This window comes from Cygnus olor, chromosome 1 (assembly GCF_009769625.2).
Source record: "Cygnus olor isolate bCygOlo1 chromosome 1, bCygOlo1.pri.v2, whole genome shotgun sequence".
Lineage (NCBI taxonomy): Eukaryota > Metazoa > Chordata > Aves > Anseriformes > Anatidae > Cygnus > Cygnus olor.
The window spans coordinates 189,148,176-189,174,992 of record NC_049169.1 but is presented as its reverse complement, the minus strand read 5'-3'; the positions used below and the strand labels follow the sequence as shown (position 1 = coordinate 189,174,992).

At 40.0% G+C, this 26,817-nt stretch overlaps 1 protein-coding gene and 1 long non-coding RNA gene across 3 annotated transcripts in view; one reads left to right on the top strand and one right to left on the bottom strand.

Annotated features, from left to right (window-relative positions):
• SACS (sacsin molecular chaperone) overlaps positions 1-21,052 on the bottom strand; it is a 59,795-nt gene extending 38,743 nt beyond the window's left edge. The window contains exons 1-2 of one of the 2 annotated variants that reach the window (XM_040543987.1): positions 20,784-21,052; positions 2,538-3,085 (exon numbers count right to left, since the gene is read on the bottom strand). In XM_040543987.1, the coding sequence (XP_040399921.1) occupies positions 2,538-2,560 (23 nt within the window). In that variant the 5' untranslated portion in view covers positions 2,561-3,085; positions 20,784-21,052. Of the gene's footprint in view, positions 1-2,537; positions 3,147-20,783 lie in introns of those variants that run through there. The other variant, XM_040543986.1, reaches the window with a different exon arrangement.
• On the top strand, positions 3,051-4,774 carry LOC121063508. Its single transcript, XR_005816036.1, has 3 exons — positions 3,051-3,147; positions 3,927-3,989; positions 4,272-4,774. It is a non-coding gene; the product is annotated as an uncharacterized LOC121063508 (long non-coding RNA).
• Positions 21,053-26,817: the final 5,765 nt, after the last annotated feature.

Below are 26,817 nucleotides of genomic sequence, written 5' to 3'. Positions count from 1 at the left end.
CACCCCTTACCCTGATTCAGATGTTATTACCCAATTCAGCAAATTCTTTTTGTTTGAGCTAGTTTGGCTCATTTTGACAGAGCTGAGACACAAAGCAACTACAGGAGCTGTGATACCCTCAGAGCTGGGAGGGTGCTACCCTCTAGCTTCAGCAAGGATAAAGATGTCCTAACTGCATCCATTGAAGATAAAGGTAAAATTTCCCTAGCTGGGGGCAGGGTACTTTTCAAACTGCCATCATTCTCATTTACATCTCCGTCAGTGTGACAGCACAGATACGGCCCTCGGCATACCTCTGTATATTTGGATAAAAGAGAAGCAGGAAAAGTCAAGGAATTTTTCTAAAAAGGCCAAGGAAAAGGAGATAGGACACCTACAGGGGCTACAGAGCCAATTTTGGTACAGTACTGTATGCTTATTTATTATGCATATGTATTCACATTTGTACATACACAGTTATGGAAAGAGTTGATCAGATGCAATATACCTCTTACTATAATTCCTGTAAAAATCTCTATTGAAATATGAGTGTGACAACTGCAAAGTTACCCAGGCCTGTGCTAATTTCTCATCAATTAGCCTGCTTGTGCCTGTTTTGAACAGAAGCAGCCACAGTGCAAAAAATAATTTCTGTAGTAAGTGGCTTCACAGCCAGTGAAGAGTGGATTAACAGGTGTGGTAATGGAAGGTGTAGCGTGACTGTGTCCCATGGGAGCACCAGCACCACAGGAGCTGCAGCGCACTCTGATCCTCCCATCACAGACCAGCTTAAAGCACTTCAGTACCCAAAGATTTTTGTGAATGCGCAGAAATGAGATTAAATGCAGCATGTGTTTAATACCGCAGCAAAACCCATCTACAGCTTAATCAGCGAATCCTTTCTGGAAAAGGAGTTCATTTTAACTAGCTATAAGAGGTTGTGTTGTTGCTGTTGTTGTTGCATTGCCTCTGTGTGTTGACAGAAAGAGGAATGAGGATAGAAACTAAAGGGAATTGCACTACTATTAATATGAATTAATACTACAAAATAGGTGTAGTGAAAAGTTCTAAAACTTCAAAGTCATCACCTGCAGCGGAAATCTGCACTTTAACTACTGTCTTTAAATATACTGCACAAATTCCATGAAGCTCCAACCAGAACCAAGGTCTTGTTGTTATAGACACTGTACAAAAAAATAAAATGCATAATAGCTTGGCCCTGCCCCAAAAAATATCTATTTGCTAACTTGCTGGAGGAAGGGCATACATCAAAATTTAAGAAGCAAACTGATTTGGTACGACACCACAAGGTCACAGTGGTCTGCTAAAGCTGACATAGTTGCTTCAAGTCAGGCATCTAAAGCCCAAACTTCACACACACATTTGATAATTGACACTTGGCTACAATTTAAAAATAACTAGGAACAATACAATATTAAAGTTAATATACAGATGACGTACTGTACCAGAATCTTTGAGATCTGTAATTTTTTTCTAGTTTATTGATACTGGAATAAAAAAAAAAATCCAGTGGGGATTCTGAAATATCACTTCATCGTCTAATGGAAACTCAGTTTAACTGAGACTCACATAAAAACACAAACTGCATGGAACCAAGTGAGCAGAAATCATTAAATAATTGACATGACAGAATATTTGTCATTTATGATCCTAGTGGAAGAAAACCCATCATTTAACAGTATTCAAGAATGTCAATATTGAAATATTGAATTTTAAACCGTTGGCAGCATGAATAATACTCACTGCAAAAGTGCCTATAGCAGAACACATTGAGCCATTCACATATAACAGTCAATATGTGTCAAGCCAAGTCTGTTTGCCTCTCCCTTGTCTACCACTCTTAAGTCTGATTTATTCAGTCCCACCTCTTCCCAATGCACCGTCTTCAACTTGAATATTGGCCCTGAAGCTCTAGGACAATCCACACAGAGGCTGTCTTAAAGAGAGCTGCACATCAGCGGGGAACCTGCAAATTGCAAGGCTGGGGGTGGAGGCTGCCATCTCTTCATGCAAGGCCCACTGGTAGCAAGTAACCACATTTTTAGTGACACCTTAACATCCAGATAATCACTTATCTCCTAAGCTTTGTTCAGACATCATCCATCCACACAAGGAACATGCTTAGTTCTTTAGCTATTAGCAAGATTATACCTTGTTCCCAGTAAAACAATATGTTAAATTCACCCTTAGGGAACTACAGGCAGAAGAAAGCTTTGACTTGTTTTCAAGAAATGTTACAGTGAAAGTGGACTGCACGTGTAAATTGAAAGTTAGACTATAAATCCATTACTCACAGGAGTGACAAATTTCACTGGGATAATTCATAAGTAAATGCAGCAGAACCTGGTACCTATGTATGACTTTGCAACTAAAGAAATTTGATTCTTAAAAGTAGTTTTTGTTTGTTTTTTACAAATAATAAGAAAGACCCAGATACAAATAATAAGACACAATCTTTATCTTACTGAAGACCACAAGGGTTCAAGCAAGAACATCTCAGCCTAACAAAAGATTCTTTCAGGAGTTAATCATTTTACCTGCTCTTATCCTTGATCTCCATCGTCTCCTTTTCTTTGATATCTTCCCTGTAGGAACATGAAGCAGATACTGGGTTTTTAAATTAGCAAATTATTTTTTAATCTTCTCTTGGTGGTTCATCACCTCCTCTTCAGTGGATACAAGAAATCCCAAGCATATGAAATTCAATTCAGTGTTCACACCATCCCTGTATTCCAAAAGATTGCTGTATGTCTCACCATCTGCTGTTTCTACAGTTGTCTTCTAAAACCCCATGCTTAATTGTTCACAGAAGTTGCCTTTCTGATAATCAGGAACACACTTAATAGGACTGGTCTCAGAAAGCAAGGAGGTCTTGCTTATTTTTTTGAAACAGACTTCAAGCTATGTTTTTGTGGGATTGATTTCTGTAGAAGGGGTGGAACTGTGGCAGCTGCTGTTTCTGCTTTTTCTTCCTTTTTTTCCTGGAGGCAGACAAAGTTGGAAGAGTATTTGTCAGGGCCAAAGTCTGATTCGTCTTCCCCCTCACACCTGCTGGAAGCTGCTGCTTAACATCAACTCAGGAGTCCTGGAAGAAAAGACACGAGAAAAGGGGTGGACTGTTAATTCAACACAGAATTGAACTGAAGGGTATGGAAAAGTCATTTCCTCTGAGGGCATAGTTGTAGTTACTAGTATTAAGTGAGTCATGTTGCTAATTATAAATTGCTTTCTGCATTACAGTGCTTGTAAGCACATGGAGAGCTGGAAAAGAGCGGTGAGGTTTTTTGCTTCTTCTCCAGTACAATACAGTGCAATCAGTACAATAACTAACATATGTAGCTGTAAGTATGCTGAATTAATGGACAAATTTTCAATTTCTTCCTTTACATGAGTATCTGCTTAAAAAAAATAAAAAAAAGACTCTAGGATATGTTACAGCTTTGATATAAAAGTATGCCATCAAAGAAAAGAACATGCAGGGCAGAACACCAATGGAGAAGGATTTTGCCCTTCTGCTCAAATGGCTTGCAGCTACGGGAAGAGATTAACTAGCTTGCAATGAATTTCCATAGGGATGATTCAAAGTCTTCCCATCTAATCCCCCCTCCTGGCTATATAGGTCAACATCCACCCTACTCTGCCCATACCTTCAGGAACTATTTCCTTCAAGCTGACCCACAAAATTTTTGTAGCACAAGAAGAGTGTATAAATTAGGCAAGACGTGCTGTCAAGCAGCAGAAAACATTTCATTCAATATACATGCGAAGTTATTACCCCAGGAAAATATGTGTGAGAGAGCAGGGAGAAAGACAGTGGTATTCCATTAATGTTCTGCATCTGTGCAAATGTAAACCTTCTCTGAGCCTCTGACAGTGCTGGCAAGTCTTTTCATAATGTGCAGTTGCGTATATCCCTCATTAAACAGGAATGCAGAGAGCCCTTCTTTCCTGACCCAGAAAGGGAAACAACTGTGGCTACACTGCAAAAGGTAAATTAGTTTATTGTCTAAGAATGATATTGCCAATACAAATGGCATGTGAGAAAGGAGGGTTGAATATGTGGTTTGGGTTTTGCATGTTTTTGGGGGGTTGTTTGTTTTTTTTCTTTTTCAATATTTAGGAATTTACCTACTCAGCATGTAAGTGAATATCAAAGGATATAGACTGAAGATGTATTTTGAATGCATGTTTTCCACGAAAAGTATCACAGATAATATAACTTAGCATAATGTGCTGCTAAATGGCTTTAATATAATTTTTTCTTTCTACAGATGCTGGGATGTATATCTAGCCAAAGTTCCACACTTAAGTCATAGTTAAGTAATACAGACTGAAGCCAACAACCATGCAAATCCAGCCTCATTTGCACAGGTGTGAATGATTCCATCCAGAATAAAACCAGTGCAGCCCTGCTGCGTAATGAGTTGCAGCTGGGAGGGGAGCACCAAGGAAAAGTATTTTGGCTGCAGTGGAAAGCCAAGCCCAAGGGGGTCCTGGCACGCTGGTGCAGCCATAGCTGGAGACCAGGACAGCTTATACTATTTTCCCTAAAAAAAAAGCATTAGTAAAATCATACATGAAAAATATTTAAAGTTGTTTGAGCAGCTTCAATTGTCTTGGGGAAGGAAAAAGAAAAAAATAGGTTTATAATAGAAAGCTAATTATGACTTTAAGAGACAGCCTCTCCATAATTAGTGAGTGGCACACTTTCTCAGACTGTGTTCTATTTCTAGGCTTGGCCTTTCAAAGATTGTCCTTTATTATGTTGCTGTGGGGATGCTTTTCCACTCACTGTGATTTTTTGCATGATTTCACACATATCTCTGTGTGTGACCTGCATGCTGGCAAGACTCTAGCTAAATCTGTTATCATAGTAAGTCAGTAACCGCTATGAGTATTTCTCCTAGGATACTGAAAAATCCTTTGTTTCAGAATTGATATGTTACTTGCCGTTGGTACTGACATGCCCTTAGAAAAGAAAAATCCTTGTAGGATTTTTGACAATGATACCTCATCCAGAAAATGGATAGATCCAAAGTACCTGTAAGCAGCCTAGAATTATTAATTCAAAAAATAGCTTGCTTAGCAGAACAGCAAGTTAAATTGTCACATCCCTACACTGGCAAAACATTTTGATAGTCCTCGAAGGAACTTGGTCTTGCCTGAACAGATGTGACCAATTGGTGTTGTCAGTTTGCTTCCAGATCACATTGCAATCCCAGAAAGATTCCGACACAGTCATCTCCATGTTGTCTCCCATGGTAAGAAAGAGACAGCTTGGCTCTCAAACACCAGACAGGGACAGACCCTGGCACACTAACTTCCTAACCTTACACTGCTTCACTGTCTGAGGTAGTCACACAGGTTACCCTATAACTTTACACAATATTCAGCTCCAGTATATGACACCACTCTTTCATTTAATTCAACAGTATAGACATTGACATATATCTCTCCTGGGTAAAAATAATAATAATTAAAAAAAAAAGTTACAATCATTGCCTATATCAGTTTTGCTGGAGGATTTTGTCTTTAACTGTATTTTGGTGGAGGAGATTTAGTAGCAATCTGTAAACAATCTTCAGTTTTGTGGATGCCCACAAGTAGTTGTGGATATGAAGCCACAGGTATGGGTCCTAGCACACTGCTATGCAAATACTGGATTTTGACTGCAAAACAGGTACATAAATAGAAATACTATTCCAGGAATTTCTTGTGTGAAAAACATTATCTGACTATCTATCTGTTTGCCCCTCATCCAGCCTTTTAATATTGAGATCAGTCTAACTTACATGTACTTCATGGATTTCTTTCCTCAGCCAGAGTAACTAAAACCAAACCTCTAATATTCCATCCAGCAGCATGAGAAGCATGCAAGAACCATCACAATTGCTGAACGCAATCCCAAGTTTAAAGAAGATAAAACCTGTGAACAAAGACGGCACAGCAGTAACAAATCCTGAATTCATATTTTATACCACTTAAAAGCACAATTTGATCACAGGACCACAGCAATGGGAGGTATATATCCTCAAGCAGAAGAACAGAAGTGAGCAGCATAGTATTAGAGCAGGCTGAGTGGACCAGAGCTGCAGCACACCTGGGTCACAGCGAGATGTGCACAGCCAAAAGGTACTCCCTCTACCTGCTGCATCCACAGCTAGCACTGGCTGTACCTTACATTTGTCCTCAAGGTTCAAAGATACACTGTGGAATGATCCTGTTGTGCTAATCACAGCCCCTTGCAATATCATTGATACAAACAGTCAATGTGTAAAGGGGCTGAGGGAAAAACACTTTTTTGGTTTAGGACACTTCACTCTCCCTCAAAAATGTTTCCTTAGTAAAGTGCAAAATGAATGAAAACACAACTCAATCATACCCCATTAATGTGACATCCAGTTTGGTTTTACCAATAAAGCTTTTAACAGCAAATAAAGGGAGATGTGCCTTGTGACACATGCTAAAAACTTCCATTCCTCTGTATTAAACCTGAGAGCATGAGAGAAACATCCCTTTAAAAGGGAAAAAGCAAGGATACCTGGCAAAACTGAGGGCTGACAAATGAGTGCCAGCAAAGGCAGAACAAAATGGAAACCAAGTATGGCTGAAGTCTAATATGATCTCAAGTAGTATGGGGTCATCTCAGGGCTAATACGTAATCTCCTATATACCATTACAAATGCAGAATGGCTCTGCTGTTTCACTAAATTCTGCCTTCCCCTGGATTTGTTAGGCAGGAGTACATGACAGGTTTAATTCTCCCAATTAAAATCCCACTCCATGCAATATGTCTGAATGAGCCTAGACCTGATCCACCATGGCTGCAACAGACTGGTGCACGAAATGGGCTGGCAGTGCTTTGTGCTGCTATACAGTCAACTTGCGTGTTATGTGTTACTGTGAAGTCCAGCACTCTTATTATTGCACTACACAGACACAGAACAACGTCTACGTGCAGAACAGGCTACAGAAAGTCATGTAGAAGTGAACCTGTATGCATACTAAGACATATAACTGTTCAGCAAATTTGCGCTCTAGGGTTTCAGACGTACAGGGTTAAAAATAGCCTAAAGCAGATCTACTTGATACAGCTTGTATTCCAGAGAAAACAGCTAAACCACACACACAAAAAAAAAAAAAAAAAAAAAAAAAAAAGAGAGAGACCATCCAGGTACCAAAAAATCTGAGAAGACAGACACAACTTAAATACAAATTGTTCCTGTAGATGCACAAGTATACCAGTTGGGTTCAAAATTCCTTTCTATCAAAGGTTAAATTAAACTCAAGGCTACCCCACAACTGCAGGTATCACACAAATGTATTGAGTTGCTTTTCAGAGGTGGCTGTCCTGCAGAAATCTGAGACAGACCTGATACAGTGCAATATGATAACGTGGCAGCAAGCCAGCAAGCTAGAAATGCTGCAAGTAAAATATATATGTCCTTAATACGTTTATTGTCTAGACAGCTTCGGTGCAGCAAATTCAGCTGAAATGAGTAGTCCAGGCCACCAGCAAATATAAATCAGTGCCATCAGACAAGTATATGGCTCTGCACTTATATTGCTGTGCACAATACGGTCTTTCAGTCTTTATCACATATCATTTTAAGATGAAAAGTAAACTACATTTTTTCAAAAATGGCAACACATTAGTACTATTGCTGCTATTGACACTATTCATATTATATTATTAATGCTATTAATACTTCTGAGACTAAAACTACTGCACTCTTGTTTACTTTTATACAGAGGACAGACTGGTAATAACTGTACACAAGTGATTATTTTTCTAGAGTGTGATGATTTTGTTAAACATTTAACACATGAAAAACTGAGCAAATTTTGTAGTCATTGGGTTTTTTTTGGACCACATATTGTTGTTTGTGCCTACCCCTTGCAAGACTACACAAGAATCAGAGAGCAGTAGTTCTCTCTCGTAGACCCCATGGAGCTGTAAAATCGCCAAGCATGGTTAGAAATTGTATTATACATCAAAGGGAAGAAGGGAAGGGTCCTTTCCTCCTGATCCCTGCACAGACCAGCAGAAACTCAGAAGCAAAGAGTATGCTTCAAGCAGACCATGTTCCAACCTCCTCTAAAACCAACCTGCCAGATTCCAATGGTATTCCTGTATAACCTTACACTAACCAACACCTTTTAATATATTCTTTTAGACTTCTTTATCCACTCAAAGGGAAAAAAAAATAAAAAAAGAAAAGAAAAAAGAAATGAGGCAGGATTATTAGAATTATAGAATAATCTAGGCCAGAAAAGACCTTCAAGATAATCAAGTCCAACAATCAACCTGGCCTACTGAGTCTCATCACTAAACCATGTCCCTATACACCACATCCACATGTCTCTTAACTACCTACAGGGGCAGGGACTCCACCACTTCTCTGGGCAGTCCATTTCAATGCTTGATCACCCTCTCCATGGCAAAATTCTTCCTGATATGCAATCTAAACCTCCCCTGGTTCAACTTGAGACCATTTCTTCCAATTAAGTACTATTTACTTCACTTTGATGCCAAAAATTTATAAAGATAAACCAGGGAGAGCAGAGAGGACCATATTTGTCTAAGATGGTTGTTACAGACAGCTGGCCCTATTCAAAATGCCTGTGATTGCTGGGCAGCTTAAACAACATTATGGCAGTGACCCACAAGTCCATGAAGGCAGTCAGTGATTCAGACTGTTTCTGAAAGATTGTAGACCCCACTTCCATTTCTCTCTTCAAAGGAGAATATTTGTAAGGCATTAAATCGAGCACCTACAGCAAGCCAGATTATGGCATAGAAAGTTCCCTTTTCATGTCTGCCTGAACCCTGAGAATGCCAAGAACTGTTTGCAAGAAGAGGAAGCATTCCCCGAGATAAAAGATTTATGTTACGGAGAGTTTTCTTGCAGAACAAAAGGAAAATATTTTAGCTCAATGCTCACATTTCCTCAGTGATTTCTTGAGATGTACAGAAAAGTGGGACTTATGAGGGTGTTCTTGGAATCAATTGCAACTAGTTTAGATTTAGGTATTACCTTTTAATAGAAAAAAAGCTGCATAAGTAATAGTGTGGGAAGAGCACAGACAGGTTGCTCATCAAAACACACACCAGCGTCCATAGCAAGTTCAAAGCAACAGTAAAGTCTTATCTGCAGCAAAGGTCACGTAGGTCCCTTACGGCTGAGTGAGCCTCCCCCCTCTTTGCCTCAATGTGTGCTGGTCAACTGACAGCCACTGGAGTTTACTATTTGTGAACATTTCTTTATTACTCAAAGAAAGACGACAGTCTCTAGCAACAGACAGCGAAGTTGGGTGAACAAAATTTGGTACGGATGCATCTATAGCACGTACTGGGAAACAGTTCAGAGTTACCTGACCAAATGGAGAAGCTGCTAGCTCCAAAACCAGAGGGAACAGAGCAGTAACAACCCAGCTGTGCCGCTGCAGCAAGCAGAGCTGACAGCCGTATGGTTCTCAAGATGAAGCCATTATCTTAATCAGAGATCAACCATTATCTCAATCAGATAATGACAGGACAAGGGGAATTGTTTTAAACTAAAAGAGGGGAGGTTTAGACTAGAAGTTAGGAGGAAATTCTTCACTCAGAGGGTGGTGAGGCACTGGAACAGGTTGTCCAAAGAAGTTGGAGATGCCCCATCCCTGAAGGTGTTCAAAGCCAGGCTGGATGGGGTTTTGGGCAACCTTGGCTGCTGGGAGGTGTCCCTGCCCATGGCAGGGGGTTGGAACTGGGTGGTCTTTGAGGTCCCTTCCAACCTAAGCCATTCTATGATTCTGTGATCTCCACGCAGCTCAACACTGCATGAGGACATAAGCAAAGATCACCACTAACCCAATTTGTCTCAGGGGCCAGAAAAAGTACTATATTTATTCTCAAGAATAAGCCTAAGTTAGTTGAAATCAGATATAGGCTCCATGCCAACTTCATTTGTTTCTTCCTCAAATGAACAAAGGAAAAGCAGTTCTGCTTAACAAAGAAAAGCAAATCTGCTTAACAAATGACTTGCAACACTTCACTTACGGAAAAGGTGACTCAGGAAGTACGATTACATACAACAATATGAAAGCTCTAAAAATGATTTATAATGATATGACTAACTTACAGTTAGATTTTGTGGTATTCAAATGATCTTACATTAACTGTCTGGGACTGTGTGGTTGAACTCTGTATAAAGAATCCTTTCATCGAATTCTGATGAAGTGAACTAAGAGCCATTTTCATGGGGTATCTAAGTGATTTCTAAACAATACATAGCAGATGGGGAAAAAAAATCTTGATAAAAAAAATGAGGGAAAGAGACAAGCATTTAGAAGGTCACCAGAACTGTTGCTCTCCAGAAACCTGGCAACTTTAAGACCTTTTCTCTGAAACTGAAAGCAGTAGGTGCCACACGAAAGGACAAGCAGAAGGAGAACTAGTTCCGCTGAGGGTTAGTTCTCAGCCATTCAATGGGTTTTCCAATGAAACATGAAATTGAGGCTCTCTATGAACCATAATGCAGAAATTTGAAGAGCTCTGCACTCATAAGCAAATGAAGTATATGAACAATGGGTCTATTAAGCAGAGAAGAAAAAAACTCATAGGAATATGAGTTATGGCTTGACTGCACATGGCAATGCCATTTAGAGATATTCAGCTTAATCAATAAACTCTGCTTGCTCTAAAGCAGGGTACATTAAATCTCTTAGCTCTTTCTGGGCTAAAAGCAGCAATATCATTTCTACTATCTGAGCTAGTCTGGATTGTCCACTGTAGCAGTACATTGCTCTGTGCAGAATTGCCCATACAAAAGTCTGTGAAATATCCAGCAATGAGTTATCTCTCATGAGGCCCTGATGAGAAACCACATTAAGGACAGAATAGGAATGGAGCATTTGTACAGAAAATACTAAAAGTTCAGAATAAATATGCCAACTGCATTATTAAAGTCAGTCTCTGTAAGGGATACAAGACTGAAAGGAAGAGAGTCAGTCAAATGTGAAAATACAATTATCTATGGGGGAATGAGTACCTTCGCAGATTTCCTTCCCTTTCATTTTATTTTAATTGGATTTTCTTCGGATTAATGAAGTGGTTCTTTTAGTTACAAACACATTCTTCCTTGAGCACATTTCTTAAGAAGTAACCCAGAAAACTCACACCTTGACTTTTGTTTTGCAACATTACTACTGGCTAAAATACCAGGAAAAACAAATATCCTGCATGGTTACATAAAGGCACTTTACAGGGTTGTACACAAAAGACCATTATAACAGATACATTAAGTCTGACATTGCCCTGAATTGCCTTAAGGTGAAAGAGAAAATGAAATTATCTTAAAGACTATGGTAAATAAATATTCTTCCAAAGTTAAAGTCAGTCATGCTCTAACTTCTGAGTACCTAATTTTAGTAACGGAATTCTTCGTCTGGTTTGCCTCCTACCTTGTAAACTTATAACTGACAGTTCAGGCATAAGTATAATGAATTAGAATAATGTACTTGTGTTATTATTTGTCTTGGATGATCACAAATAATTGTCAAAATGCCTAAAATACAAAAGAAAAGAAAAAAAAAGAATATTTTCTTATCCATTAATAAAATCCAATTCCAAATAATTATCATAAATAATGTATATATATGGAAAAGTATCATTTCACACATTGTTTTAAAAGTAAGTATGATTTCACCTTCAAAACCAGATTTTCTGTGTAAGAACTCTAGAACATAAATTCTCTATTTTAGTAGGAAATATTTTAAATAAATCAAACTGAAGTTACCGCTATATGACTGTGAAGAAGTGTTTTGGGCAACTGCAGATCCTTTGTGCAATACCAATAGTGTACAAGGCCTCAGAAAGGAAAGACTAATTAAAGACATGAAAGCGAATGCAAAATGAGTTAAAAATCAGTAAAATATGCAAAGTCAACCTAATATATTCCATTGAAAATATATTTTTCCAGAGAAAAGGAAAAGAATAATTCGCACCTTCTGAAGTTTAGAAACACTGAGCACCTCAAAAAATATCAGTTGAGTAGGAGAAGGTGGAAATTATTACAAGAATGGTAGATACAGAACCAGCTGTGTGGCAGATGCTTATGAGCATCTAATGACAGATCCCCAGAGACATGACTTAAGATCACAAGAACAACCAAGAGAATCAACGGCCTATCTTTTAAGCAGAGACTAAGAGAAACCAGCCTCTTTAGTCAAGCAGAATGAAGAAGATAGCAGAGAAAAGGTGAGATTATTTTTTTAAACCTGGATGGATTTTTTTGAAAGATGGATGAGCACAGGAAGGGAAGGAGTCCTATTTAACTTATTAGATCATGTGGGTACAAAAATATATAGGTTTAAATTATCCCAGAATAAATTTAGCCTGGGAGGGCTGGGAAAATTAGTCATAAAAGCATTGTGGTTCCCAGGCAGCCCTCCAAAAGGAGAAGCAAGCAGAGAGTTGTCAGCTTTGGAGACTGATCAGCTTCCCTCCAAAGAAGGATCTCACAGCATACAACATCAGAGCACTGCTCTCTTCCAGGAGATCTCTTCCAACCCATCAGTGCACAGCCAAGCCCTGGAAATCACTTGGGACATCTAAGCTGACAGCATCTAATTTTGTGTATCTGGAAACTAGCAGCTGGTAAGGGGTGGGGAGAAGCTCTTAACTCTGAAATTCACATCTACCCTCTTATCTAGTAGCAACGGAGTTCATTGACCTGTGTGTCACTGAATGCATATTTCTCCAAAAGAATGAGATAAAACTAAATCATCTTCTATTTATGAATTGGGAATACTTTAGTGTTGTCAACAAAGCTTTACTTTAAAGCTAACTCATGCATCTCAGATTCGGTAAATGTATGAGACTAAAACAAAAATGGATGGATACATTAAGTCAAAAATTGTTTTAGTGTATTCTCCTAAAACAGAAGATCACTCTCTCAGTTGTGCATAATATGATGATCTGGCTTTTAGAGAATGATGATATGAACAAATTGCAGGCCTAGTACATTATCTAGCAATCTAATATAGACAGATGAGTTTGTTAAGTCAGCTTGGCAAGGAATTTCAGAGTTGATGTTGTTGATTTTGTTCTGTTTGCTTCGTGCCCAGACATACCACAGGACTGCCTGACTTAGATCAGGAAGCAAAATATTTTATAACAGCTATTTGCTTGGTATAGTTGCATAAAACTATCAAAACTAAGATAAAGGTACTCAATCTGCAACTGATAGAAGGAATCATGTAATCAGCAAGCCTGCAAATACATAACACCAACCTGAACAAACAAGCCACACCTGTGAGAAGAAGTCCTATTACTTTAGACCACTCTAGTCCTCACCTATGTAAAAGTGTATGGAAACTCCAGCAATAGCCAGAGACAACCTCTTCAGTGTCATCTTTGAAGTGCTCTGGAGACTGTCCATCTCATTCCCAGAGACACAACCATTAAAGCCTGTGGCCATCAAGACAAACCAGGCAGCATCAGATTTGCAGTAACTTACACCTAATGCTTGACAGGTATGAGTGATTAATACCTGATACTTAGATATGTAGTTGTCACATTACGTGAGTAAAAAATGGCTTGCTTGATGTGTAGAGACTTGCCTGGTATCCCAGAACTCCCATCAGAGTCATTCCCAATCCCCTATTAATGAGAGTTGCAACACCTAGAACCTAGCCCAGAATCAGTCCTAGAAACAAAGTCTACAATACTTGTTAGAAAGGACATGGAGTTGCCACAACACTCAAGTAGCTAAAAGGCTGTCTATTTTTCATATTTTATTACCAAACTAGTTATCTAAGATATTTTTGAAAGGACAGTAATGAGGAAAGGCAAGAAGGAGATAAAGGCATCTACAATTTCCTTACTCCCCATTAGCACCAGCTGGTAGGGACATATGGGTATGTTGCATAATGTGGTTTCACAAACAAGCTGTGCAGTCCCTCATCATCATCCACACTTGATTCAGATCAGCATGTAGCAACCTCTGGCTTTTTGTGGGAGAAGTTACTTAGGTGTTCAGTTGGAAAAAAAAAAAAAAAAAACATTTGAGAATTTGAGATTGACATTATTGGTCAATCAAAAAGGCAGGTCGGCTTCACAGTGAAGATCGTGACAGAAGACTGTGTGTGAGGGTTGCAAATGGTTAGAAGTAAGGATAGACAGCTTATGCATGATGCTTAGGAAAAGAGAAGAACCAAGAAAAGTGTAGAGTAGGGCAGCCTTACCCTACTTGCACGTCAGGAAAATCATATGCACAACAGCAACTGGGTCAGTATCAGCAGGGAAGGACAGTGACTACTGAAAGGCACAGAGAAGGATGCTGTAACCTTTAAGATCCAGGACAGACAGCAAATTCATTTTCTGCAAAAAAAATAAAGTCAGAGGCAGCAATATGGCAGAGCAGAAAGGTTGGGAAATGTTCCCATCCTGTCCATAAAGGTCCAAATGCAGGACTTGGTCCCCACTCTGGATGATGCTTACTGACTCACATATGCTGAACGTCATACTAGTGAACCACACTAGGTCTAGGCCACAGACCTAGTGCACACCCCTGGTCCCAGGTCTTCTCTGTGCTACATGTGGCAGCCCCCTGTGGTCTTAGCAGGTTTGGGAGAGGTTTGAGGGGAGGTGAGGGCTCTTTTTAGGTCAAAAGGCCTGAAATAATGACAGTTAAGTTGTGTAAAAAAGACACTTTTATAGCATAAAGTTACTTCACAGACATAATGCTGCATGCCTCCACAGCTCTTGTCAAGGAGAAAGGCAGGCAAATATGAAAATTTAGGGAATAACTTGCAGGTGGACTCATTTCTTCAAAGAAATTCTATATTGCAGACAAGCAAATTTTCCTGCAAAGTAAAGAAAACTTCTTCAGAAACAGACTCAATAGTGAGAATAGCCCCAGCAAGTGCTGCTCATCTACCTGACACATGGTATTGTTCAGACCAACTGATATATCCTCCTGAAGTGTCTGTTGCAAGGCTGAAATTTATTTCCAGTTACTGACATTAATCGAAAGTAAACAACTGCCTTCCTTCTCTCCTGGTCCTCCAAACTGAATTTTGTACAAAAGCAACAAGAAGAGGCTCTTAAGATCATGACATACTTCTCTAAGTATGGATAGAGTCTGACAGACATGACCAAAAGTATTTTCAACTCTATGCCATTTGTTCGCCAAAATTAAAGACAAATGGCATGGCATTTTCTGCCTATGACTAATATGCTTTTAAGTAGGGAATTTATCTATATTTATGTCTCCTGTGTAAGTAGGAGGACTTGACTCTAAACTGGGGCATATTATGCTGAAAATTTACATCTGGGAATGCCAAACATTGCAGAAGCAAGGAGATTAACACAGAGGCTTGGCTAGATACAGGATGCCAAGATGGTGGGGAGAAAATCTTTACACATCTGAGAATAGTTAACTCCTTTGCTGATGCTGCAAATCATTATGAAAGCATGGAAATGTAGCGTGTTCAGCAGGTGTCATTCACGACAGCAACTGTTGTTGAAATATATTCTTAGGAGAGCTCTGCCAAGATTTGGTATGCCCGTGATTTGCCATCACTTCCTTATCTTCTGTTGCTTCACAACATGCCCAATTTAAGATACTATTTTCTAAACAGGTATTTCTCTTCTGTTTTTCTTAATTAAAAAGTTTAGAAAGGCAAATGACTGAAATGAACATGGACATTTTAGCATATGAAACAGAAATAGCATTATTCACAAAGAGCTATATTAAGCAACAGGGATATCATAAGTATCATCATACATCCATGAGTGTTTGCAGAGTAGTTTGAACTACTTGATTAAACAGCACCCTATTAGTGAAAATTATGATTAATGAGATGCTTATAACAACAAATCTCACTTTGCAAGTACTGCATGAGAAACAAAGAAGGAAAAGAAAAGTATATTTAAGAATGGAGCTACTAAAACACAAATTAAGAAATGAAGTTCCACTGATAGGGTATTTGGAAGATTTTTATACTATAAAGTTTAGAACGAGAAAAAAAAAAGAAAAAGAACATGTACTTTGTTCTACTATTTCTATTTTTTTTAGAATACTTTAGGATCCTATTTTTATTCCTCTTAATCAAGGTAGTATTTTACACCATGGTGAGAGAGATGCCAGAGAACAAGACAAAGGGTGATAAGCAGGAGCCCCCAGGATCAATACCTTCAGCCGTGTCTGAGCAATTCTTTTAAATCCATTATCGTCCATAAAGCAGGCCGGTGCCTTTTCTATCCAGCTATAACACAAATGCATTAAAGAAAGAGGAGACATGGTCCTTCTCATTTATTATTTATAAGACAGAGCATGCACAACTTGTCTGACATCATCCCTGTCACAGCTAATGAGAAACTGAAATAAATCGGTTTTTGTGGCATCACAGAAGAGATGAAAATGCCCTTTCAGGTCTAATAATCCATTTTCTGCACTAGGGGAGTGCTCTCTAACATATGCAACCAAATAATTTATTGTATATAATTCTGTGTGTCCCAAAGTGATGAATTTTTGAGTCTACTACAGCTGTTTGGGGGAAATCTCTAAGTGTACATACACATACGTTGTGTAAAAATTAACAACCAATATGATTTAAAGAGATGTGCTCAGTGCTGACAGAAGTAGCCAAAGAAAACTGTAAAGCACTTTTAATTTCTTCAGCTCTTAAATCTAATTTGCTCGGATGGATCTGCACTGTGGTAGGCTGAGGTACTGCATGGCACAGGACTGCTGGGGTAATAAAAGCCTATACCAGGATCTAGGTTTTCAATGCTAGTCCAACATGAATATAAAGGTTATGAGGTAAAAATTACTTGTTAGTGCCTGGAAAGAGAGTCCACGTATTTCTGCTGTGGAAAGATCACCCTACAGTGCACAGCCTGCTATGTGTCTTGTCCATGGGCTGCTCTAGATGGAGACCGTGGCTCAACACATTTGTGCTGCTCCCAATTCAGGCATGAGCTTGCCTGTACCACTGAACACAAAGGAGACAGCTAAGGGCATGGGCAGAATTTTCTTTCCTGGCTCTTTTATTGAGCAGCACAAATATGGTCAGTGCCTTCAAATTCACCCTTGTGGAGTAGGAAAAATGTGAGATGCTGCTGGAGGATCAGGGTAGAACAGGGACATTGCTGTTACAGAAAAACTAATGAGAGTAGATCAGAAGCGGTAATTCATATAGCAATTGGCCTGGGAGGAAGCAAAAAGAACTATATCAAGAGAGAAATACAAGAAGGAAGGGAAAGATTTACATGGGGTGGTTTATGGGGCAAGCACAGGTTGCATAAGCAAGCATTGAGAGCAGTGGGCTGCAAATCCCCTTCTATCCCCATGGGTTTCCAGACATCTCCTGACATTTGCAATTTATTTCATAGCGTGAATGATTTTATGGAACAGGACTCATTGACAGCTGGTGCCTGCTTGTAAAACACATCAGACCACTCTGAGCCTGCTGTCATGTTCTTGAGGATCTCAGCTTACATTGGTGAAAACCTGAGAGTGATCTTGCTGTTAGTGCTGCAAAGCTCCAGCATGTACCATATACAACTAGCAAAGAGACAGCTGGATCTATCAGCCTGACCTAAAACAATTCTGTGAGGTACAAGACGCTTCAGTGAAGCTTTAACTAAAACTGGTAATTTAAATACTAATGTTATTATTTCCTTCTTTGTGGAAGCCCAGTGGTAAAGCTCAGACCTTAGCTATTTTCTGCCATCTATGTCACCTCAGACAGGTGAGGAGTAGGATATGCAACCACGTATAACATTCTCCTGTAAGGAAAAAGAAGCCAAACCATACAGCTGAGAGGAGCCTGGGAGGTAACCTCCCGGGAGGTTACCAGAGGAGCTCGTAACACCTGCCCCATCATGTCCTGAGTGTAATCATCACCCACAAGAAATGCTGCGCTATTGTGGTTTCATCTGGGTAGAGACAATTTCTACAGGCAAGTTTAGAGAAAACACGTAGGCCTCATTTACTTCTAGTCTGACCTTCATGGCTTCATGTTTGTTTTTTTTTTTATGCATATGAACATATTTAGGTCTTCACAGGCAGTGTGAAACCTTCCTCACACAGCTCTGTTGTACCTCCATCACAACAAAAAAGATACTGGCCAAAAATTCCAAACAGTGACCACTGAGATGGCAATAAGGAGGAAAAATTCTAATAAATTAGACCACCTCATTTAGAGATTTAGTTCAAGGCTGCTAAAACGCATATGTACTCATTAAGTACACATCGATAAGAAAAATATGAATACGATATATAGAGAAGAGCTACTGTATCAAATTAATGTGCAACTTGTATTTCTTAGCTGAGGCAGAAATAATAGTTGAATAGTTGTTCATATAACAAAAATTATCACTGAACTAATTAACACATTTCTAAAAAGATTAAATCTTCCAAAAGATCTAATACTTCAAAATCCAACATGCATGTTTTCCTCTACATTTCAATTCCATGTGTTATCCCAAGGATTCATGAAAACTGGGCAGCATGACACCTGCTGTTTAAACCCTTCAAGAAAATGGTCTTTTCAATTACAAAAAATGATGCTTCCATATATTTTAACAACAACGACAAAAAATCTAATGTAATGTTTTAGAAGCAGAGCTTTTAAGAGTAGGGTCCAAACAGAGAACAATGTGAGAGCAATGACCACCGGCTAACTTTTGGCATGCTGTCTATCAATTTTCTGGGAAGCGCCCTCATGCTTTACAAGGAGCCTTAGGCAAGCATGCTCTTAACTTGGGCACTTAGATCCTTTATATTATTTTTGTACGAAACTTGGCCTGTTGCCCTGGAGTTCACAAAAAAAAAAAAAAAATCATGTCTGAGAAACAGGAACACAATTAAGAAAGGGACAGAAAGAAAAGGTTCTCCAATTGGCCCCAAAAATACCAAATCCACCCCAGTGTAATTCTGTTGAAAACAATGGAAGTACACAGGAGCTGAACTTTTCCCACTGCCTTCACACGACAGTAAGCAGCCTATAAAACAATCTTATCTAATTGAATTATGTCATGGTCCTGCACATTTTCTGCATGGGAACAGAAATTCTCTATGTGGGACTGGGTTTTTGCATTCTGTTTTTATTCATATAACCCTCACGTGACAAAGCAAATGATTGCTCTCTTAATCTTTGGAAATTCTGCTTCTAACCAGAGATGTTGCATGGTGTTGGTAACAATCTTCACACAGGAGAGGAGGGAGTAAGAGTGAACACTGACAATGCCACAGCCTCACCATTCACATTCCCAGCTGGAACAGTCCTCAGGTAATGGTATTTTGTTGTAAGCTGATTGAGGGCTAAATTGGGCCTCTTATAATTCAGTTTTTCATAGCAAGCAATAAGGAGTTGTTTTGCAAATGACTGGTGACAGAGCTGTAATACCTCTGAGAACATGAGGCACGGATAACACCAAAAGCAGAGATGGGAGAAGTTCCCTGTGGGTTTCCCAGTATATGGGAGGCTCTGTCTGATGTCCCCAGTGGGACAGAGTCACGAGTGTGTTGTTACTTGCTGGCACCAGCATCAGGAGCTGCGGTTCAGCTAGGTCCCAGAAGAGATGCACAGAAGAAGACTCCTCCTTACATCATCTATTCGTCTTCCATAACACATCACCAAGGCTGCTCATCACATCTACCCTGCTGTTACCTCCCCTGCTACTGGCGTGAGATCTCCAGCAGTTTCTGCAGCAGCTGGTTAAGTACCGAGGTACAACTGCAGAGGCCGTCAAATAGATGATAACCTTTGTTTCAGAACAAATCACCGTGGTCCTACACAGTACTTAGACAAATGAAATCAAAACTGATATTCTTATAAAAGAACAAGGGAAATACTCATTACTTAGTTTTAGCTACGTGCATAGTTTTAGCTACAATAAAGAAATGTTGCCTGGTTACTGAACAATTTGCTAAGAAACATAGTGCAATAAACTTGCTCGTAGCTCTGCTTTTTGACTTAGTTTTAAGGCTGTACTAGATCATCACAGCAGATGCAGAACAAAAGGCATTAAATCATCTGCCAGAGAACAACACACTGGATTTCCATAAACACAAATGTTTACATTTAAAAATCCATACATATTCTTAAACCAGAAATAAAACAAAAGATAGGAAAACGTTCATTCCTTTGAGTAATAAATCATACTTGGCACTCTCATAGCAAGAGCTATATTAAGACCCAGCCTCCCAAAGGTAACACGCAAAGCAACTGGAATTTCATAAGCTTTCTACAACTGCATACGTAATGAAAATTAAGAATACAGCACTTGGCATGAAGCTTGTGTAACAAATAATTGTAGGATTTTTGAAAATCAGGTCAGGCACTGTGGCATGAAAAAAACGTATTGTGTAGCCCCACGCTTGAAGGCGGTGCTGCGATTCAGGGAGGCCTGTGCCCAGGGAGGGGGGTACTGCAGCACACTGCTGGCACACCTAGAGGGGAGCCCAGGCGAGCCACCCAGAAAGGAGAGCAGCCCATGTGCAGAGTCCTAGGTTCAACCCACCCTGCCAGGGCACTGCAGCTCGTCACTCCCCCCAAAATCCTGTCGAGACGCAGAGGGTGCCGTTATTTGGCTCAATACACTGATAAACGTGCCACAGACAATGCTTTCCCCAACTGCGAGGTCTAAAAGCATTGGGATACCCGTGAAACACCTCCCAGAGCATCAGCATACCCATGAAACACCTCACAGGGCATCAGCATACCCATAAACATCTCCCCCAGACAACTGCAGTGGCCACAGGATCTGAGATCGAGTGCGTACTTACAGCATCGGCCAAGACAAAGCTCTGCACGTAACTATTCCTTCATAAACTGCTTCCACATGCTCGTCTGCTCATTGTGCCATTTCTTCCACTGGTTGCTTGTGTTTGACAGCATCTGGAATGCAGGATGATCTTTTTCCCCCCTCTTTTGCAAAATCAGCAAGCTGCGGAGGGATGCGTGACCACTGCTGCAGCCTCAATGTATCCGAGCAGCCCAATGCAGCAGAGGCTTTAGCTCCCCCTTCCCAGCTTGGGTTATTCCTTCTTTCCTCTTTTTTTTTTTTTTTTTTTTTTTTTTAAAGAGATATGGTCCTGACTGATCTCGGGTTTCAGCAGCACAATACAAACTGCAGGCATGGAGTAGTCATAGAATAAAGGAGGACACCAACACAGAAGGAAAAGGAAACATTTTGAAGAGTGGCAACTCGAGGCATAACTTGTAATTGGAGTAAATATCTCCTGTAACAGATCCAATTTGGGATTTCATTCTGTTTTGTTTAATTCAAATCTATTTCCTGCTATTTTGACGCACTATTTCTCCACTTTTTGCATTTCTTTCAGCTTATACAGGAGAAATAACAGTTTTTCTATCTATTTCATGTTTGAGCTATCCTGCTGTGTCAGAGAATGTTTACATTTATAATGGTCACAATTTGAAGAAGTTCCGTCTGAAAACCTCTCTCTGTGGAGCAGCTTTAGTAAATACCCCTGCTGTTCTGCTTCAGCCTCCCTCATCCACCACCAGTGTGCAATGCTTGCACTCTGTAGGACTCCCTGAGATTAATTTCTTCAGTGCTGATTACATCAATACTCAGAAGTCTGTGTACTACCAGTAGCATCCTGAGTTTGCTCTCCTCTTTTCCAAGTTGGCACATTTTAAAGCACTTACACATTTTAAAGCTTAGCTCCTTATGTACTTTACATTCCTATTCCTATTCAACTGAGCATAAAGCAGACCTCAGAAGAACTGGTGATCTCAGGGTCCAGCAACACACCACCACAAACACTTCCATCTGACCTCTCTCTGTTTCTATTTAAAATATTATACTAATGTAGCACTTCCCAAGAGCTTCAAAGCTGGCTAAAAGTATGAAATTGAGGGTTTCTAGGGATCCTGGAGCTCTCTTTTCCCTCAGCAGCCCTTGGCTGCATGAAGATGCACCAGGATTAGCTTGTCTACAGGGTGACACCTGCAAAGGTGCAGAAAACAACCAAGAAAACACAGTGGTATTGCAGCTTTGTACAGGCAGAGGGCTCCTTCTTAGAGAATTCCTGGACTTTACTATGACTCTGCTGCTTTTGCTTAAAAAAACTCTTTCCTTGCCAAGAAGCCAAGGCTGACTTCTCTCACGTTGAAGGTTAGAGCAACGCTGCAAACATTAAGGAGTGGCTGCAGCATTGTGTGAAAGGATATTAATCTCCCAAGGAATAGAAGTCTGCTCCTTATGTTTCATATTAAAATATTTCCGATAGTAAACAAAATTATTTGTGTTATCATAAGATTTAGAGTTTACTTACAAGCACTTTACCAGAGGAGGCCAACATCCTCACAGGTAGAGCCCGGTTTATGAAAGGCGCTGAGCATAAGTGAGCAAGAAAATTGGCCTTACAGCATTGCTTTTTGTCACACAGAGACCATGTGAAACACATTTTTGTGGTGATCACACCTCAGCTCTATCAAAGCTTGCCACGGTCACATAAGAAATCCTCTCTGAGTTCAAGTAAACAAAAGCACATTGTAACCAGGCAGACGGGGCTGTTTAGCCATGAAAACATGCCGTGCCAGTCTCCAAAGCATTACCCCACTGGATAAGCTCCTGCAGCACAATGATCTCACCCAGCTGTCACCTCGCTCCTAAGTTTAGCAGTTCAGAGCATCGTCTGTACCACGGTGGCATGCCGGGAATGCTGCCCTGCTCCCGAGCAGGGCACGTGTGTAGGCCACAGCCATGTACGTCAGCAGGGTGGCATCAGCCCTGCTTGTGAGCGTCAGACCCTGCAAGCAGGAAAAATCCCTATTTATCCCACGCCTGTGGGAATCAAGCCACGGGTGACAGAGGAAGCATCACAGCAATAGGAGGCAATGGGTCACTGAAAGGAGAGCGTTTGGAAAATGCTCTCTCACAAAGTGCTCAAATCCCTTCTAAGCTGCAGGCTTGAAGAAATTCAGTTCCTACAGTGCAAAAGTGGATTGGGAGCTGTTAGTTTCATCAGCAATCTCCTGACAGAAGGTCTCCTGAGGCAGCCAGCCCTCTGTCTCAGTACTGTGGCTGGAGGAGCAGCTGGGCTTCCTGGTGGGAAGCAGGTGAAGGGCCAATTTCCCCTCCAGGGACATTTAAAAACAAAGGCCAAAATAAGCTTTTGATTGATGAATTCACCATCTCAGCTGTGAAAATCACAGTCATATTAGAGGATTCATTGACACCGCTGCATCTGGCACAACTTTGGTCATTGGTGGGGAGCAGCCGGCTACTCTCATGGATTACCCGTAGGGTGGATGGCTCCTGAAGTTCACCCATCTGCTCTCTCAGCCAGGACCATTCTTCTCTGCCTCTTGCATTTCACCTCCCTCCTCCCTGAACAGCTGCAGGAGAGCTGGACTTCCAAACCACATGCTTGTGTTTAGGCCCTGATGCACTGTGCCACTGCAAAGCCCTCCATGCTGAGCAAAGGGTTTCATCGTCCTCATGCTGCCCATAGTCCTCGCAAACCACCTTAATGAGGGAGCTGAATCCCTCCTCAAATCATGACATATTTCAATTACATGATAGACCCAGCTCAGAAGTTACAAGGGAGCTTTAACTGCTTTAACTCCATGGAAAATCTCAGAACAGGTGACTTAGCTGCTATCACAAATATGAAGCAAAATTCAATATCTTAACCACAGTTCATTTTTTATAAAGAGAGCTCAAATTCACAAACTATTTGATTAAATTTTTCCAGGCACTGCAAGCTGTTGGAGGAAAACTGTCAGTTTCCTCTCAATCAGTCTTCTCAGCCCCATGCGTTCCAAACGTCAAATTAAAGGGGACAAAAATGAGGCTTGGCCATAAAACTTCCTGCCAAATCCATCTGCTCATGATGTGTACTGTGCAGCAGTGAAGATTTAGGGGGCTCATTGAAGTGAATGAGCGTTCAACAGGTAACTGATGAGTGAAATTTAAAGACAAACAGAATTGTAGACAATCTAAATTAATTTCTTAGAATATCAACAATAGTGAGAGCTTTGCTATCATACAAGGTTAAATATCTTGGACTGTATTGGTTAGATGTTGTAGTAAGATCATACAACAATATTGTGATGCCTAGATCAATAAACACCAACACAGTGTGGCCTGGCTATTGCAAGGGACTCACATGTGGTTTAAAGGGGCAGAAGAGAAGAGAAATTTTAAAAAGAGAATGATGGGAAAGAGGCAATCTGACTGAAGAGTATCTGGTACAGTGAGTGCAAACGCTCCCAAGTTTGATCCTTTCTTAAACTAAAATGTCAATTTCTGTATTTTGTAATTGATGAGATCTGTGGTAGACCTCTTGGTAGCTTTGATAAAAAGACAGAAATGTTAAAAATTGACAGCTCTAGGCTGTGATCCAGGATTATTAAAATACTGTCTTGTCCGGGCTATTAGTGCAATAACAATTATAATGCCAGAGAAGCCAGGCTATTAACATTTGGGTGATTAAAATACCAGTCTGATCTTCTGGAGCCAGTGTGATCGGTATGTGGCTAGCCCAGGCTATTATCTTTAGTACCATCAATGGTGTGGAATTGTACAGTCCTTTGAGACTTTGATTTAGGCTCAGATTAGCTTGACATGCTACTTTTTTCATTAATGATAATTTTCATCACTGAAATATATACATGTATATTTTAAATATTCATGAAATCACAAGAAAAACATGTTTTGGTGCATTTGTACCTCCATGGCAATGCAGAATTTGATATATCATCTGGGTAGGAGTCATAAAGAGACTGCATGACCAAGAAAGAATTCCAGGCAAGGAAATTAAAACAATGATCATAACGTATTCACTCTCTAACTAAAATGCAAATACCAGCTGTCAGCTGATGGCATGCAGCCCGGCCAGAGCTGTGCAGCCTGACTGACCCCATTTACCCGGGGCACTCAGTGCGTTAACCAGTGACATGCACGCAGACCTCCCTGCTTCATGGAGGCAGGTGGCAGCAGCTGATGTTGGAGAGATGGCTTTGACTCCACGTGTTGAAATTCAGGAGGCGAGCTTATTCTATAATTAATACTGGCAACACTGATGGAGGGACAGAACTCCACACCAAGAGCAAAAAAGCCAGCTGTGCAGAAGCAGCTATGGGATTTCCAATATCCCTGCATGCTGCCGCTCTCTGTTCAAGTAGGTATGAAAGGCACTATTTGTATTTACAGCATTCAAGATGACTTTTGCCCAATGTCGCAATTATTTCTGTCCTCCAATTTTATTCTTTATTATAGATCTTTTGAACGTGTCCTGTACAGACATTGTATATACCAGCCTGCAGTTTCTCAGCTTCCTCTTGGGACTCTTTCTGAAAATTGGTCTCTTCAGTTACTTCCCATCCCTTGGGGAACGAAAGGAATTTGAAACAAAAAATTACAAGCACAGATAGTCTTTCAGGCATTTCATTGCTGAGTTCTTAAATGAGTTTCTTTTTGATAATGTCTGGGTAAAACACTTGGCCCCAGTAACATGTTACCCTTCATTTACTTCTGTAACCTTTTCTACACATACTTCACTTTAAGTTAGCCATTCTGTGTAGTTTCTGTCCAGAAGGATGCCAGCATGGAGATTTCCCTTACCTCTTTTGTGGTGAACAGAAATGCAAATAACCCATTCAGCTTTTCCTGCTATGAGATTATTTTCTTTGTTTACCACAGCAGGGCTTTATGGGAAGTGTTTGAAAAAGGACATAGAATTAGTTTTATGCATTTTCAGGATGTTCCTCACTAATCAGCTCACAGCTGTGTCACATCCAGTCGTGGTTTATTTACGAAAGGATATTCCCTAGGTGAGACGTTTCCTCTAAGTAGTGGTACCTACTTAGCTAGCTATGAGCTAGCATTACACATGGTGTTCAACAGTCAGCACAGAGTCATGTTTGACTCATTATCTGCCATGATTTAAACACCAAGGAAATAGACTCAGGAGAGAAGGGTGAAATGATCCACATGTAATAACTTCCACACATCTCAGCAGATATAAGTAAACCTGTGGAAAACATTCAGACAGCTCTCTTGTATATGCTCTCCAGAGATCACTGCAGAACAGAAGAATGTGAAATGAAGGGTGTTAAATTGGTCTTGAAGACAGACTGGTAGCATGAGTCAGACCGCAGTGTCAATGAGCCCAAGTTCTGCCTCCATCCTGCAGTCAGGAAAAAAAATATTAATAATTATTATAAATAATAACAATATAGTATGTATTATCTACAGTATAAATATATAAATATATTTTAGATTTGTATTTATAAGTATATATTCATATATATTTCATTCAAAAAGATTAAAATTATTTTGTTAATCATCGTTGTTGGTAATTTTTATCTGCTGTTGTGGTGAGACCATGAAGAAGGAAAGCACGATCTACAAACGACAGAAAATGTGAAGTTTTTGGTGACTGAGAGCTATTTGTGATACTCTGCATGATTCTGATCTCCTCTCAGAATGCAGAAAAGATGCTGAGAACAGAATCAGAGAAGCCCTAGTAATACAGTTAGAAAAATAATGTTCATCTTCAAAGAAGGAGTTAAACCTGCTTAACTTGTTCATCAAAAAGAAAGTGAAGAAAAAATGTGACTGATGATCAGAAATACCCCTAGATAAACAATCAGGAAACAAAAGAGGGTTTTAGGCTACTAGACACTATTAATTTCACATTCAGAAAAGAGCTACTCATTTTTCCTATCTAAATCAGTTTCCACAACCTTCTTGATAGCCAGCTTTGCCTTTTACCTCCCATTTCATCTGTCATGCACCGGTATATTTGTCTCACTATCAGACAACTCAGTCATGGGGAAAATCTT